This window comes from Hypanus sabinus, chromosome 6 (assembly GCF_030144855.1).
Source record: "Hypanus sabinus isolate sHypSab1 chromosome 6, sHypSab1.hap1, whole genome shotgun sequence".
Classification (NCBI taxonomy): domain Eukaryota; kingdom Metazoa; phylum Chordata; class Chondrichthyes; order Myliobatiformes; family Dasyatidae; genus Hypanus; species Hypanus sabinus.
In genome coordinates this window covers 159,455,475-159,472,969 of record NC_082711.1, presented here as the reverse complement: position 1 = coordinate 159,472,969, position 17,495 = coordinate 159,455,475, and the positions used below count along the sequence as shown (strand labels likewise).

At 38.4% G+C, this 17,495-nt stretch overlaps 1 protein-coding gene across 1 annotated transcript in view; it reads left to right on the top strand.

Annotated features, from left to right (window-relative positions):
- Positions 1-17,495, top strand: part of acaca (acetyl-CoA carboxylase alpha) — a 286,714-nt gene that overhangs the window by 165,780 nt on the left and 103,439 nt on the right. The window contains exons 41-42 of the mRNA XM_059973293.1: positions 15,003-15,272; positions 16,790-16,887. Of these exons, the coding sequence (XP_059829276.1) occupies positions 15,003-15,272; positions 16,790-16,887 (368 nt within the window). The remainder of the gene's footprint in view (positions 1-15,002; positions 15,273-16,789; positions 16,888-17,495) is intronic.

Below are 17,495 nucleotides of genomic sequence, written 5' to 3'. Positions count from 1 at the left end.
TTAAGAGTCAATCATATTAGTTGTGTGCAGGTCAGACTGTGCTAGGCTGGCAAATTCGCTTCCCTGGAGAATATAATAAATGCAAGATTAATTAGATGTGGAAAGAGTGTGTGACAAATTTTAAAATAACAATTTTATAAAATAATTTATTCCCATGCACATTTTGCCACAGGAAAAGGTTTCCTCATAATTTTAGAGAAGTCTGTTTTCATTCTTGTGCTGATAATTTTGTTACAGCTTTCAGAAAAGATGTGGACATAAAACACTGCTGGTAGCTAACTGCCTTCATGAAGGTTGGATTTCACTATCTTACACAGTATTTCTGCAGGTGGTAACTACACAGATTGACTTGACTCTGTAACAAACACTCTCATCTTTATAGAATGTCCTGGCTGTAAGAGTCAGTGCACAGGCTAGTGCGTGTCATCCAGACATTTCACCAGTGAAATGTGTTGTATTTCAATTGAATTTTCTTTTGAATGAAATGTAAGCCAATAACCTTTTTTTTTTAAAACCGCTCAAGGTACTACTTGTAAAAAGAGATTTTATTTATGGAATGCCTATTATTTATCGGTGGATAAAACCACCAGAGACTTTTGTGGTTATTTATCTCATTTGACTTCTGTGCAAGATCTAGATGTGGCTAGATCTTGCACAAACATTTTAGTTGACTAGTAATCCAGAGATCTAGAAAAGCGAGTTCAAATCCCATCACAGCAATTGTAAATATAAACTCACTTAATAATTAGTAAACTAGAATTTGGGGGGAGGGGGGACAAGTAGCTCGTCATTAGGAACGTCATCCACAAAAACTGTCCCTATTATCCTTGAGGAGAGGAATTCTGCCAACTTTATGGTGGTCTGCAAATTAGTATATTTGATTTTGACTGCAGACCCATCCATGGGATTCTTCCAAATGTCTGCTGGAACCTAGGTTCAGGAATGGACAGAAATGGGCAATAAATGCTGGCATTGCCAGTGAAACTTAGAACTTTTTTTAAAAAAAAAGTAACATATGGATGCTGTGGTTCTAAAGTATTTTATTGTCTACGATGCCGTAGACAGCTGTGAAGCACGATAGATTTGGTATATTTAAAGCAGAGGTTGACTGATTGTTGATTAGTAAAGGTGTGAAAGGTTACCTGAGCTGTTTGAAAGATCTGCAAGGGCTTTGTGGATAAATGTTTTTGGGTTGGAAAGGGATTTAATTGAAAATTGCAATAATTGTGCATTATAAGACTATAAGGCTATTGAATAGGACCGTGGTAGGATTTGTTCCTTTGAAAGAGTGAATAAATTGTGAAAAGTTTTACGAATAACTATCATCAATGGAAGGCATTGACAGCATTACAGAAATGATTATCCCTCTTAAAATTAGGTTTACAGGCAGCCCATTCCTGCCTGTCCTTCTTAACATGATCTTGAATTCTTCCTGTCAGCTTGAACCGACTTGTGTACAATTCATACATACAAACTCTGAGACAGCAGCGGGATGGATTTACTATCTACTGTGTGGCCATTCTCTTTAGACCTCTCTCATTAATGAGCTGTTTTCACCAACAGAGCTTCTGCTCACTGGATTTTATTTTTATTTCTTGCACCAGTCTCCATCAACTCCAGAGACTGTTGTGCATGAAAATCCTAAGAAATCAGCTATTTCTCAAACCACCCTGTCTGGCACGAACAATCATTCCACGGTCAAAGTCAATTGGATCATATTTCTTCCCCATTCTGACATTTGGTCTGAACACCAACTGAACCTCTTGACCATGTATGTATGCTTTTATCCATTGAGTTGCTGCCACATAAATGGCTGATTAGATTTTGTATTAGTGAGCAGGTGTCCAGGAGGTACCTATTAAAGTGGCCGCTGGGTGTATGTATGTATTCCTTTATGCACTTTAATATTGATCCCGTGTCCAAGTGCAATATCCCTGTGAATAAGTGAACCCTGCCACACAATCGTCATTCTGTGCTGCTGTTGATGAAAACTCGGAAAATGGACAATTCCCGAAGGAGTCAGGTTCACTCCTGGTTGAAATTACCAGCTGCATCGTACTGCCTGGACATGAACATGTACCACTTGCTCTGTCTGGTGCTGTGCAAGCAGTATATAATGCAGTGCTGTAACATCTCAACAACTCCAAAATAGGATTTGGTGTTCTAATTAAAGAAAGAAGCTCCGGGTAGAAAGAACTCATTTATAAAATAGAATTTAGTTTATGCCGCTAGTGAAGTAATTAATGAGCAAAGCAGTATTTTTTGATAGAAAAATAAGGAGGATAAAGTTTAACACTTTATAAGCCACAAAGCTTTATTTATTTTTGTTTTCTCCATACTCGGTGTGAATATTGTACAAAACCATGTTGCAGTTGGATTAACTTCAAGGTGTCATTCATTTGGATGAAATTTATTTAGTGCTTGCTTTAAGGATAATGTTGAACAATATTTGTTAAAGGGCATCGCTTTAAAAAAAACATGGAAATATGGAATTTTGCACGATTTTTTTAATTGATGTGCTCTGAGGTCATATCAGTGTAGGAAATTTGTCCTGTTAAAACAGATCGCAGTGTCCCAGGTTAGACTTTTGCACACTCATTGGTCAGAATCTATTACTTCCCCAAATATTTACTGTGTATGAAAAAATTGGTAAGAAAAGATTAAAGAAAGAACCTTCAAATAACTTTGCATTCATTTAAACACATTTTAATAGCTGCATGTAAAATCTATCCATAGTTTGCCATCATATTAATGCAGGATAATTAATTTTTACTGGTATTCATTTCATTAAGTGATAAGCATTGTCTAAATAGTTGGAAGAATAAATGTTCTATGTAAACAGTCAAATCAACTCTGTTTATCTTGACCAGAAAGCAATATCTCTGGCAAGGCAGCACTTATTTAGTACTTACTAAATTGTCAGCTATGATTATATGCTCATGTTCAAGTGTACTTTAAATCCATTATCTTCTGAGACCTAAGGGTATTATCTAAACCAAGCTGGTATCTCATTTGCTGTATGAACTACTCATGCAGTAGGCATGAAATTGACACATCCAGATGGCATGGATCTCAGGACTGGTGTGGCCACATTAGTTGGAGAAGTGCACTCAGTAGCTAATTTATTAGGTATACCTGTTTGTTAATATGAATAACAAATCAGCCAATCATGTGCCAGCAACTCAATGCATGAAAGTATGCAGGCACAGTCAAGAGGTTCGGTTGTTTGGACAAAACATCAGAACGGGGAAGAAATGTGATCTTGATCGTGGAATGATTTTCAGTGCCAGATGAGATGGTTTAGGTATCTCAGAATCTGCTGATCTGGGATTTTCTTGCACAACAGTCTCTAGAGCAGGGATTTCAAACCTTTCTTGTGCCATGGACTCCTACCAGTAACTGACGGGTCTATGGACTGTGGACACCAGGTTGGCAGATCCTGCTCTAGAGTTTACAGAGAATTGCGTGAGAAACAACAAAAAAAAAACATCTAGAGAATAGTACTTCCGTGGGCAAAATGCCTTGTTAATGAGAGAAGTCAGAGGAGAATGTGCAGACTGGTTCAAGCTGACAGGAAGGCAACTGTAACTGAAATAACTACGTGTTATGACAGTGGTGTGCAGAAGAGCACTTAACATACAGAAATTCAATTCAAAGGTCATGTTGTCAGCATTGGCCTTCCAAGGAGAACTGCTAACTTTCAGTTATTACCACTGGAGAGTATGTATGCATAAATTAAACAAGGTAATGCATAGTTGTGACAACTTCTATGGGCAGGTAGTCAGTCGCCTCGGTCTTGGGTTTCTTCCTTGTCTCATCGGACCTGGTGCATTCTATCCCTGTTTGCAAAAATGCTTCAACAAAAAGAAAAAATTAATATTGTATAAATTGCCTATATTGTTATTTGGCTGTCAGTAATCAATCTATTCCTTCGCTTTTGGAGAGTTCAGAGAGATCACAGGTGCTTGGTTTGCTATATTTTATTAATTCACTTACTATTCCCCTCTGTGATTATAGCTTTGGTTGTAGGGATTGATAGGTATGATCTCCAGTTCCCATGGCACAATACTTTGAAAACAATAATGGGATGTATTTTATTCCATCACTAGACGTCTGTTATGCAAACCCACTTTCACTCTCTCTGGGAATAAGCAACTGAAAGTGAGTGCACAGTTCAGCCATGGTGTGAAGAATTCATTCAGTGGTCTGTGCTTTTATGTTGGGGAGCTCCACAATAGCAAGCCTTGCTTCACAAAATTGATGTCCGTTTTATGAAGGTTTCCTAATTCTGAATGTGGTTAGCTTTGTGATACCCTATAGGTATCACAATTCTAAAGGAGTTAGCATTGTGAGTTATCCTATAGGTTTACCAATTCTGAATGGATTACCTTAATGGCTTATCAACATCCAGCCATTAATACAAGTTAATCGGGCAGGCTCCAGGAGAGAATAGTAATTTGTATCTCATATAGATATATTAATGTATTTTGTATGGTGAATTCATTCTGATATATTCAAACAACACTATAATAGATAATAAAGTCTTGCCCCCAATGTGAAAATGAGAATATTGGTCTCAGTCAGTCTCATCTGTATTTTTCATGACATTGTTCCAATATTCCTGCTACAATGGTTGTTGTGATTGCTGTTTTTCTTGTTGCTCTGTAAGCTCTAAAATCCATGAAAAGATTCAAGGTTAGATGTTTTGATAAATTTGCTCCTTCGCTTTTCTATCAAGTAACATTAAGTAGCATATAATTTTCTTTTGTTAAAAAAGGTTTCCTACAACAACACAGTTAAGGTGCCTCTCAATGACATTCTGAGAAAGATTGACAGGGTAGATGCTTCAAAACTAGCAAAAGGAAGGAGAAGGGATTCAGGATGAGAGTTCTGTCATCCAAAACCAAGAGGAAGAGAGAATTCTTTACTTGGATAGTCATGAATTTTTTGGAATTGTCTGTACAATTGCGCCATAGATGCTCAGTCACCTGGTATGTTCAAGGCTGAGACTGATGGACATTTGGAATTCAAGGATTTGGGGAGCAGACTTGAAAGTGGACAAGAAAGAGGACAATTGATATTGAATAGTGAAACAGGGTTCGAGGCGTTATGCGGGCTATTGCAGTTTCTATTACATATGCCCATGAGCTAATAAAAAGAACTCTTGCAACGGGGTGTTTGAAAGTCAGTGGCATTTAGTTGAAATGCTTAACCTTCTATGTTGGATTTTATGGTTAACTCTACAATTACCCACTGGAGTTACTTAATCCTTTTTATATTAATGTGTCCAAGAATATGATTGATGAGGCGTTAAGTATTGAAATAGTTAGATAAGCAGATGTTACAGAACCAGCCTAAACACAAAATATGAGAATCTTATAAAATTTATCAATGGATCCTGAAGGTCAATAAACCATAGAACCATAGAACATTACAGCACAAAAACAGGCCTTTTGGCCCTTCTTGGCTGTGCCGAACCATTTTTCTGCCTAGTCCCACTGACCTGCACCTGTATTTTAACTTGTATCTTAATTTAGTATTGAAAGTTTGATGTACAAATGTTAAAGAATTCAAGATTGAAGAATGTAACATGTGTTTTCAAAGGGCTGATGGGGCTATCTTGGGTTATTACAGTTCTGTCCAGTATCAGTTTTGGGGAGAACTTTTAAATTCTTTAAATATCTGAGCTTAATAAAAATAATTAGATCTAGCCAACACAGATTTCAGCAAGGAAAATGGGTGCTTGACAGATTGATGAGAATTCATTAACAGGATAGTGGAGTAGGTAGCTGGGAAATGCAGTGCACATGGACAGCAAGTAAGCTTTGAAGAGGTTGGGCAGCATAGCAGTGCGACTAACAGGGCTGCTGCCACACAATGACAGAGCTCTTGAGTTCAATCCTGGCCTTGGATTCTGTCTGTGTGGAGTTTGCATGGTCTCCCTTTACTGTGTAGGTTTCTTCAGGGTGCCGTCATTTCCTCCCATATCCCATAGGCATGTGGGTTGGCAGATCAACAGGCCACTGCAAATTATTCCTCTGGAACTGGTGGAATATTGGCAGTGGTATGAGGGTGGAGGAGAGGATAGTGATGACAGTGTTCAATTAATGTAGATTAGTGAAATTTGGTGGTTAATAATCAGTGTGGACTTGATGTACCAAAAGGTCTGTTTCTGTGCTCTATCTTGATGACTGTAAGGCACATGGAAATCTGCAGCACATTACAGGCCATTCGGCCCACAATGTCATGTCAACCATGTAACCTACTCTAGAAACTGCCTAGAATTTCCCTTCTGCATAGCCCTCTACTTTTCTTAGCTCTATGTACCTATCTAAGAGTGTCATTAAAGACCCTATTGTATCCGCCTCTATCACCTTTGCTGGTGATAGCATGCATTGCACGCATCCACCACTCTATGTGGGAAAAATATCCCTCTTGTATCCCCCTTGTACCTACTTCCAAGCACCTTAAAACTATGCCTCCTCTTGTTAGTCATTTCAGCCCTCGGGAAAAGCCTCTGGCTATCCACACAATCAATGCCTCTCATCATCTTGTACACCTCTTATCAGGTCACCTCTCATCCTCCGTCGCTCCAAGGAGAAAAGGCCAAGTTCACTCAACCTATTCTCATAAGGCATGCTCTCCAATCCAGGCAACTTCCTTGTAAATCTCCTCTGCACTCTTTCTGCAGTATTCCCGTCTTTCCTGTAGTGAGGTGACCAGAACTGAACACAGTACTCTAAGTGGGGTCTAACTAAGGTCTTGTATAGCCGTAACATTATCTCATGACTCTTGAACTCAATCCCATGGTTGATGAAGGCCAACGCACCATATGCCTTCTGAACAACACTGTCAACTTGTACAGCAGTTTTGAGTGCCCTATAGACATGGATCCCAAGATCTCACATGAGACGCTGGAGAAGATTTGAAGGAATGCAACGGGGAAAGAAAGATTAAAATCTTGCCAGAAACAAAGAAGCAGATAATGATAGGCAATAACTGACTTTCTGAATCACAGTAATATTACTAAGCAACAAATTGAGTCAATTACTCATTACTTTTCTCAAAAAAAAACGCAATGGTTAACTTGCTGGTTAGCAGCCAGAGTTCTGGACTATTTATCCAAAATCGCGAGTTTGTATCTTGCATTCATGGCAGGGGAATTTCAATTCAAATAATCAAATAAATTTGAGTTTAAGGCTACCATCCATGAAAACTACCAGTTGTTACAAAAACTCATCTGCTTCATTAATTATTCTTCAGAGTAGGAAGTCAGAAGTTTTTACCCATCTGCTGGGTGTCTGCAGGGTATTTTTCAAGAAATGAATTGGATGTGGCAACAGCATCAAAAGTTTCAGGATTCAAGTGTGACCAGACCTGCACAACTAATTTTTCATGAAAAACTTGTGTTTTTGAGTGAATTTCAAAACTCCTTGACACAACAGACATGAAGAAAACTCTAGCCCTATTTCAGCAATTGGACTGGAATAGATAGAAGTTGTAGGAAGTGCAAATAATGGTCAAAATTTTAATGTTCAATAAATTTATTATCAAAGTACATGTATGTACAACCTTGAGATTAATTTTCTTGCAGGTATTTACATGAAAATGAAGAAATACCATGGAATTTGTGGAAAAACTCCATAAAGGCTGACAAACAATGTGCAGAAGAAGACAAATAGTGCAAATAAAAAAGTAAATAAATAATACCATTTTTTAAAAAAGTGAATAAATAGATGATACCAAGAATGGATAGGTTGAGCTGAACAATTTTTATCTTAAGATGCAGGCCAGATTACAAATTATATTCATAGGACCCAGCTAATTATATATACTGTTCACTTTGACAAAGATCTTAGTTTAACTCAAAAGTGCAGAAATCTGATGAATATATAGTTAATAGAATGTAAATAGTGTGCAGCAGGATGTCGAATCTGATCCAATCACTTTCCTTACTGATTAAGATATTGTTAAAATGACACATTTTCTGTTGATAGGAAACAATTTTGACTTTGCATCAAAATTGACTCTGTAACTGGAAAAAATCACCCATTGTTTTGCAAGTAATGTCAGGAACGCTGTAATAAAATTTTCACAAAGAGGTATAATGAGCAAACAGCAGTTAATAATGGGGATCCAAAATTACACTTGCAGCACAAACATGGATCTGTTGTTTTTTGATGACTCACCAGCAAAATTGCTTTGCTGAAAGTTGTACATTCCAGAGTCATGTATTTGTTGATGCACCTTTAATTGCAGAGAATAATAAATGTTTAGCTGCTTTGTATTTTCAAAAGGATCTTGGGTCCTTGAACATTTGCATCTGATTTATACTCACAGTATAAGCCACAATTTAACATAGAACAGTACAGTACAGCCCCATAGGCTGTTCAACTTTCAAACCTACTCTTAAGATCAATCTAACTCGTAATACTCACATTTTGCTTTCATCCTTGTGCCTAAGAGGCTGTTAATGTCCCTGATTTATCTGTCTCTACCACCACCCCAGTGGTGTGTTACGTACAAAAAGAATACCCACCGCTGATATCTCCCTATACTTCCCTTATACTCTCATATTAACCCTTGCCGACATGGGGAAAAAGGCACCAGCTATGTACTCTGTTAATGCCTCTTATCTTGTACACCTCTATCATGTCACCTCTCATTCTCCCTTGCTCCAAAAAGAGATTGTTATTCTCATTTACTTAACCCAATTTATCTCCTGTTCCTTCGTTTAAGTGGTGATGCTTAACATCACTTTTGCTTTTTTCCACTAGTTAATGAGAAGAGTCATATTGCATACTCTGTTTCTTATTGGAAAGCAATCTCAATATGAGTCATGATTATTTATACTGCCTAGAAATGAGCTCTTCTACTCAACTGGTAAAGGCTCACCAAGATTACCATTTAAGCTAGGTCTATTTGCTAATATTTGGCTCATGCCCTTTTAAATCTTTCGTATACATGTCCAGCTGACTTTTAGTTAACCTTTTAATCATGCATTTTTCATGATTGCTACCATATGAGTCCATTTGTTTCTGTTTTAACTTTTGGGTACATTTTGTTCTTCTTTGCAAGCCATTTGAGGAAAGAACAGACTTCAATTGAATAGATTCTTCATTTTTTGAATTAGGTTTTCTGGTTCTCTACAAATACACATTGAAGGATTGGGACATGAAAGTGTAAATTGAGGTACTTGTTTGCCATTGGTACCAGTGATAATAACTGGTTTTGAACCAGCATGTCATTTCCTTAAAATAATACTTTATTTTTAATATTAATTGAATGTTATAAATGGAACTTGAGTGACAATTGGTTCTGAGAAGATTAAAGGCGAGAATGCCATTTCTAGGAAAACGGAAAGGTTGTTGGAACAGGGGTCAGGCTTAGAGGTAAGGAGATGGTTGGAGAGGTAAGGAGATGGTTGGAGAGGTGGTTACAGAAACTCAACAAATCTTCAACCAAATGTGAAAGCAGGACTCTAGAACTGTATGGAAGAGTAAGTTTGACAGGGATCCTGTTGTGTATGCAGTAAAATGGCATTCAAAAAATAGTAACTGATATCAGATCATTTTGTCAACCACTTTAGAATTACCAGTTGTAAAGACACCTTTTCATGATTGAGTATATGTATATTTCAAACCATGTTAAAATGCAATGGTTAGCAACATTGTCTGGTGAACTGTTCGGGTCTGAAACCAAACCTTTGTACTTGACCGAGTTATATTCAGGTTCAGAATCAGATTTATTTATCGAACGTACGTCGAAGCATACAGTGAAATGTGTTGTTTGAGTTAACAACTAACGTACCTCAGAATGTGCTGTGGGGATAGCTCGCAAATGTTGCCACACATTCTGGTGCCAACATTGCATGCCCACAAATTTTCAGCAGAAGACAACCATAAAATAAAACATAACACCTCCCATGATTTAAAACACTATTATAATTGTAAGCTGGGCATCAGACAACAGCTGCAAATCTTTTTTTCCTAGCCATGGTGCAAGTCCCATTGAATTGGGGAAGGGAAAGCAGGAGGTGATTAATATTTTGACACCAGGTCATGAATTTTCCAGGTGTACTTTCCTGTTGTTCCTGTAGGTGGCACATCATCCTACTACTAAAGGTTGAGTTGTCTGCAGTTTTTTTGGGCATTTGGAGATGATTAGGTATGGTAGCGGGGGGAGGGAGCAGGTTGATAGTGAAAACTGGGCTGCGTTAACTACAAAATAGTTCAGCTTCATGGAAAAACTGAAGCAGAATTCTCTGATGTCCTGTTGGAAAACTGACATTTTTACTCATGTAGGTGCATTCTTTTTTTGTCTATTTTCTTTTGTCGATGGTGTTCAGATTGCCACTTTGGATCAGAGTATTTCAACCTCAGTTTAAAGAAATGCCTTATTATATTTGTAACATCCAGGTTATCTTTATCTTATAGAAGTGCAGACATACTAGTTTTAAAGCAAAAATTACCAACAAAGAATTGTAGCTAACATCTGAGGTAAGTGGATTTATAAACAATTATCTATTTAGGAAGCTCTTTTCCATGATACTGTCAGTTTTCTGAATGAGAAGTGTTTCCCTTGTAGAATATCTTATTCTGACTGTGGTATATTTGCAGCAGCTTCAAATCAGAATCAGGTTTATTATCAGTGGCGTGTAACATGAAATTTGTTAACTTCACAGTAGCAGTTCAATGCAGTACATAATCTAGCAGAGAAAAGAAAAAAATACAAATAATAAATAAGTAAATCAATTACATATATTGAATAGATTTTTTTAAATGTGAAAAACCAGAAATACTGTATATTTTTTTAAAAAGTGTGGTAGTGTCTAAAGCTTCAATGTCCATTTAGGAATTGGATGGCAGTGCCTTCAGGCTTCGGTACCTCCTACCTGATGGTAACAGTGAGAAGGCATGCACTGGGTGCTGGAGTCCTTAATAATGGACGCTGCCTTTCTGAGACACCGCTCCCTAAAGTTGTGCTGCATACTTTGTAGGCTAGTGCCCAAGTTGGAGCTGACTAGATTTACAACCTTTTGAAGCTTCTTTTGGTCCTGTGCAGTAGCCCCTCCATACCAGAGACTGATGCAGCCTGTCAGAATGCTCTCCACAGTACAACTATAGAAGTTTTTGAGTGTATTTGTTGACATGCCAAATCTCTTCAAACTCCTAATGAAGTGTAGCTGCTGTCTTGCCTTCTTTATAACTACATCAATATGTTGGGACCAGGTTAGATCCTCAGAGATCTTGACACTGAGGATCTTGAAGCTGCTCACTCTCTCCACTTCCAATCCCTCTGAGGATTGGTGTGTGTTCCTTCATCTTGCCCTTCCTGAAGTTTACAATCAGCTGTTTCGTCTTACTGACGTTGAGTGCCAGGTTGTTGCTGTGACACCACTTCACTAGTTGGCATATCTCATTCCTGTAAACCCTCCCATCACTGCCTGAGATTCTGCTGACAATGGTTGTATCGTTAGCAAATTTGTAGATGGTATTTGAGCTATACCTAGCCACACAGTCATGTGTATATAGAGAGTAGAGCAGTGGGCTAAGCACACAACCCTGAGGTGCACCATTGTTAATCGTCAGCGAGGAGGATATGTTATCACCAATCTGCATAGATTGTGATTTTCTGATTAGGAAGTTGAGGATCCAATTGCAGACAAATGTACAGAGACCCAGATTCTTCAACTTCTCAATCAGGATTGTGGGAACGACGGTATTAAATGCTGAGCTGTAGTCAATGAACAGCATCCTGACGTAGGTGTTTGTATTCTCCAGGTGATCTAAAGCCATATGGAGAGCCATTGAGATTATGTCTGTCCTTGACCTATTGTGACGATAGGCAAATTGCAATGGGTCCAGGTCCTCGATGAGGCAGGAGTTCAGTCTAGTCATGACCAACCTCTCAAAGCATTTCATCACTGTAGATGTGAGTGCTACCAGATGATAGTCATTAAGGCAGCCCACATTATTCTTCTTAGGAACTGGTATGATTGTTGTCTTTTTGAAGCAAGTGGGAACTTCTGCCTGTAGCAGTGAGAATTTGAAAATGTCCTTGAATACTGCCGCTAGTTCGTTGGCACAGGTCTTCAGAGCCTTACCAGGTACTCCATCGGGTCCTTCTGCCTTGCAAGAGTTCACTCTCTTTAAAGTTAGCCCAGCTTCTGCCTCTGAGATCACAGAGTCCTCAGGTGCAACAGCGATCTTCACAGCTGTAGTTGCATTCTCCCTTTCAAAGCGTGCATAGAAGGCGTTGAGCTCATCTGGTAGTGATCGCTGCCATTCACGCTGTTGGGTTTTGCTTTGTAGGAAGTAATCTCTTGCAGACCCTGCCAGAGTTGCCATGCATTTGATGTCGCCTCCAACCTCGCTCGTAATTGTCTCTTTGCCCTTGAAGTAGCCCTCCACAAATCGTACCTGGTTTTCTAGTACAGGCCTGGATTGCCAGACCTAAATGCCACAGATCTAGCCTTCAGCAGACGACGTACCTCCTGGTTCATCCACACAGGTTTTAATGAAGTCGGTAACAACTGCAGCATACTCATCCAGGTTCGAAGATGAATCCCTGAATACAGTCCAGTCCACCGATTCAAAGCAGTCCTGTAGGTGCTCCTGTGCCTCCCTCATCCATACCTTCTGGGTCCTTACTGCTGGTGCTGCAGTCTTCAGTCTCTGCCTGTACTCAGGGAGTAGAAGTACAGCCAGGTGATCAGACTTCCCGAAGTGAGGGCGAGAAATGGCACGGTAGGCATTCTCGATGATGGTGTAACAGTGGTCCAGTGTGTTGTTTCCTCTGGTATTGCAAGTTTTCTGTTGATGGTAGTTGCTTAGTGATTTTTTTTTTCAGACTGGCCTGGTTAAAATCTCCCAAAATGATGGTGATGGCATTAGGGTGCACTTTTTCATGCATGTTGATCCCATTACTCAGATCTTCTAAAGCCTACTTGACATTGGCCTGAGGTGGAATGTAAGCTGCTACCAAAGTGACCCCAGAGAACTCTCGTGGTAGATAAAAAGGATGGCACTTTACTGCTAGATATTCCACGTCTGGTGAGTAGAATTGGGACAGCACTGATATATTTGTGCACCAAGAAGAGTTGATCCTGAGGCATACTCTTCCACCTCTGCTTTTGAGAGAGACTATAGATCTATCCTGACGGTGTATAGTAAACCCATCGATCTGGATTGCTGCATCTGGTACAGAAGGGGTTAACCGGGATTCCATGAAACTAAGGACACACGCCACACCACTCTGTTCTCCTTTTTCTTCTGTGGATCACTCCAGTCACCTCAACTCTGAACTGATTCCACAACCTACACACTCACTTTCAAGAAATCCTGCAACTCGTATTCTTAGTTTGCATAATTGGTTATTTGTCAGTCTTTGTTTACATATAGTTTTCCTAAATTCTATTGTAACTTGCATAGTTGCCTGCACGAAAATGAATCTCAAGGTAGTTATATTGTTTTCTTGAAAGATGTGATTTCTTGCTGATATTTATTCACTCTTATCGTCCTCTGTGCGTTTTTGTTTTAGATGGGCTGTATTACCAAGCACTCCATTTGGAAAAATTGACAGTCAGATGCTGCCTCATTTTCTGTACACATTCCCTTATCATAGTGGTGCATTTAATTTTAGACTAAATTTTAGACTTTTAACTTGGGAGTGGGACGAACTGGTATTGGCCAAGTTTATAGAGATCGAATGTAGATCTTACTAACATTTATACTCAAATGATTAATGCTAATAGGTTTTCAGATTTAATATTAAAGCTCACAGTAAAATATTTGGATAATAATTGTCCTTTTTACACTCCACTTCAACATGACATATTTGATCAGTAACTCATTGGAATTGGGTGATCCTACTTTGTCAACATTAGTTGACAAATCTCAGTTCTGAGATTTGGTTGCCTTTTACACAATTTCCCTCCTTCCATACCCTCCGCCCACAACTTTTTCACCTCTTCAAATAAAGCACCAACCTCATTTGGATAGCCGAATGAACAAATGATCTAAGGCTTCTGTCGGTAAGCTATTCCTCCTAGTTGTAATGGGAGTGCAGATTGCAGACTGTCATTCTAATACACACTGCCAGCACCTGTTCTTCAGGGGGATTATCATTATAGTGATAATAGAGCAAAATATATTCCAAAAGTGCTGTGAAGCACCATCAAAAGGTACTTCACAACAAAGCAAAGTTTGACACTGCAGCATGAGCAGATGATGAGACGGATGACCAAATCTTGGTTTGGGTGTAAGTTCAACTTGCACCTTCAAGGAGGAACATGATATGGGGAAATCTAGGGAAGAAATTTCAGGGTTCAGGTTTGAAGAACTAAGAGGAGAAAGTAAAATTACAATCCTATTACATTTTAAAATACAATGTAATATTATAGATTGTTTATGTGCATATTTTGGATTTGAGATTAAAATGTAATAGGCAATCACAAATTTTTTTCTACATATTTCAGCAAAAAAAAAATCTCAAAGTCAAAAGCACTCTTTTCATTCATAGTTATTCCAGGTTGAAATTATGTAGAATCAAGCACTGTTTCAGGATTTGAGTTCAGAATCCAAGATTATAGAGTGGTTATGATGTTGCTGATTTTTATAACATCAGAAGGACATCAAACATAAGATGAAAAATTCAAATTCCAACTCCTCCTATTGTCTGCAAGGTTACACAAAAGTACTTGAAAAGCTGCAAGTCTCCTGAAATTGCTAGCAACCACTTTCTCTTAGGTCCAGACACATGACTGGCTGATTATTGGTTTAGACTTTACACACTTTCCTTGCCATGTTCCCAATCCTTGATTTGATATTGGCTGTATTTGAAAGGTAGTTCATTGTGAGATGCTTTGAAATGTGACAAGTTTTCATCTGCAAGTAAATTTGCTCCTCCTTTGAGGGCATTTGAAGCAAAGAAATCTTACTGTAATACCATTGGGAACACTTGCTCACCTGGTATATTGGGACTGATGGTTTCTGTTCCAGATTGGTATGGTGGCCTGGAAGATGCACCTGAAGTCACCAGAATGCCCAGATGGCCGTGACATCATTGTCATAAGCAATGACATCACACACAAGATTGGGTCCTTTGGGCCACAGGAAGACCTGTTGTTTCTGCGAGCTTCAGAACTTGCCAGAACCAAAGGCATCCCGCGCATATACATTGCAGCCAACAGTGGGGCAAGGATTGGATTGGCAGAGGAAATTCGACACATGTTTCATGTAGCGTGGGAAGATCCTACTGACCCTTATAAGGTAGGTGTTAGCTTAGAATTGATATCTGTGGCAATTTGCTTATGATTACTGTTGCTGTTGGCACATCTGATTATGATGTCCATATAAATGTTTTCTTGTACCTGAATTACAAAGTAAAAACAGTGATTTTTTCAGTTTGATGCCCATTGAGTTGATTGGATATGTCTGATTGTTTTAAAAGATTCATTCAGGAGGACATCATTGTCGGAATACTCTGCTGCAAAGTTGAAAATTCAAACAGCACTCCCGTGTAAATGAAACTCTTTGTCTTGAGTGCATAGGACCAGGGCCAGGAGTGACTGCCAGTCATTGGAGTAGACTAGTAATTTCTATATCACATGAAACCTAAGAGCTACATGGAATTTGCAAACCTAGGAACCTGCAAGCTTAATAGGTCTTTCTTTATGATTCCGTAGAACTGCTTGATGTTAGAATGATAAATCCATTACAGTTAACCCTCCATGGGGTAATGAATCTGCATTTCTTTTAAATAATACCTGGGATGTACTCTGACATGGATATTGCATTCTGGTCTTCAAAGTGTGAGAGCTGGGAGAAGCGGTGTCAAAAGGAGACCAGGAATGCAACACTGATGTGTCCCGTTATGATTATGTGTTTCCCACATTACTTGTGCCAGATCCTGTACTTCTGTGTACTGTATGCAACTGGTTGGACCTCAAATTTCATTCAAATCTTCCTCCTTTCACCAGCTCCCCAACACCTACCAAACAAAAATTATAAAGACTATCAGAGTTAATTACGGCTTCAAATCAGCTCCTGCAGAATATATTTTATATCCATTCTTTTTATACAGCAGATTATATCTGGTATGGTTTTCAGAGGGAACCATTCTCCCCTGTCTTTAGTCCTGATGCAGGCTACTGATTTCAAATCTCTACTGCCTGTACAGTGTCTATTGTGCTGAGTTGTCTCTGATTGTAAATCAGGAGCGTTTGCTTGGACTGGACTCTGGAAGGAAGTTACCGTTTAAATATATCACTATCTTGCAACAAAGAGCAGACCGAAGGGCAGCTGATAGGAATGCTGCTAGTTTAACATCCTCTACCATTAACCCTTACTTGAGCCTATAGAATGGTTTCTGACTCAGAATACATTAATGGTTGTGTTCAGATTTCTATTTAACTATAATTTCTCAAGCGCTTAACAATTTTATTCCTAGTTGACAGTATATTGGGAGAGTTTTGATAAAAGTGGTTTGAATTTTTGACTACTCTGTTAATATGTTTGAATAAAGATTGACAAACAATATAATGGAATTCTATTAAAATTTCTGTCTTTTTAATTCTGACATTTTGCAGAATATGTTTTATTTAAATACTTAAAAAGCCCAATGTTAGTATCAATATTTAAAAAAAATAAAAATGAGAAATCAGCCTTTGTAAATAGAAACCACTCAGCTAGAGGCTGCAGTCTTCAATATTATAGCCTCTAAATCTGGGCTGCAGTAGAACAATCTTTTGGCTTTTTCATATGTACTTATTGTTTTATATCTGCAGGGATACAAATACCTGTACCTCACACCCCAGGACTATAAGAAGGTCAGTGCGTTGAACTCTGTCCATTGTGAACATGTTGAGGATGAGGGAGAGTCAAGGTAAGTCTCATTTCCCCCATCTATATATTACCTACATCACTGCACTGTAAATACGTTAAACCACATTTTATAATGTTGTTTACATTGTAAATATAAACTGGTATTTATGTATTTAGGTACATTTTATTGAACTTCTGTACTTTAACCTCTAACTTTAATTTTCTTGTATAATTCATTATTCTTTATAATTGTCAAATGGTTTTTGTTGCATGTTACGCCGTCCAACACACTACAGTAAATTCCTAATACATGTAAATGTACATGGCGAATGAAGTTAATCCTTGATATTGACACTGAAGTTGCAAAGGCTGTGTGTAATATTGTTTTAGTTATATAATATTTTCCACTTCGAACATTGAAAAAGCATTTGATACAGTTCAGACGTTGCTGCTGCTCCAAATACAGATCACATCTGCAGAGGTGCTTCGAGCAATGTAACTGCATTGATTGCAGATTGATACTGGGAATAATTTGGTAATCTAAATTTAAAGTATCACCAGAGGATTGCACAATTTGATATTGTGGTTCTTCTGTGTATATGCAGATTACATATTTTGTTCGGTAATTACCTTGTTTAGTGCATCTTCTGTCGAATGCTTCTCAGCAAA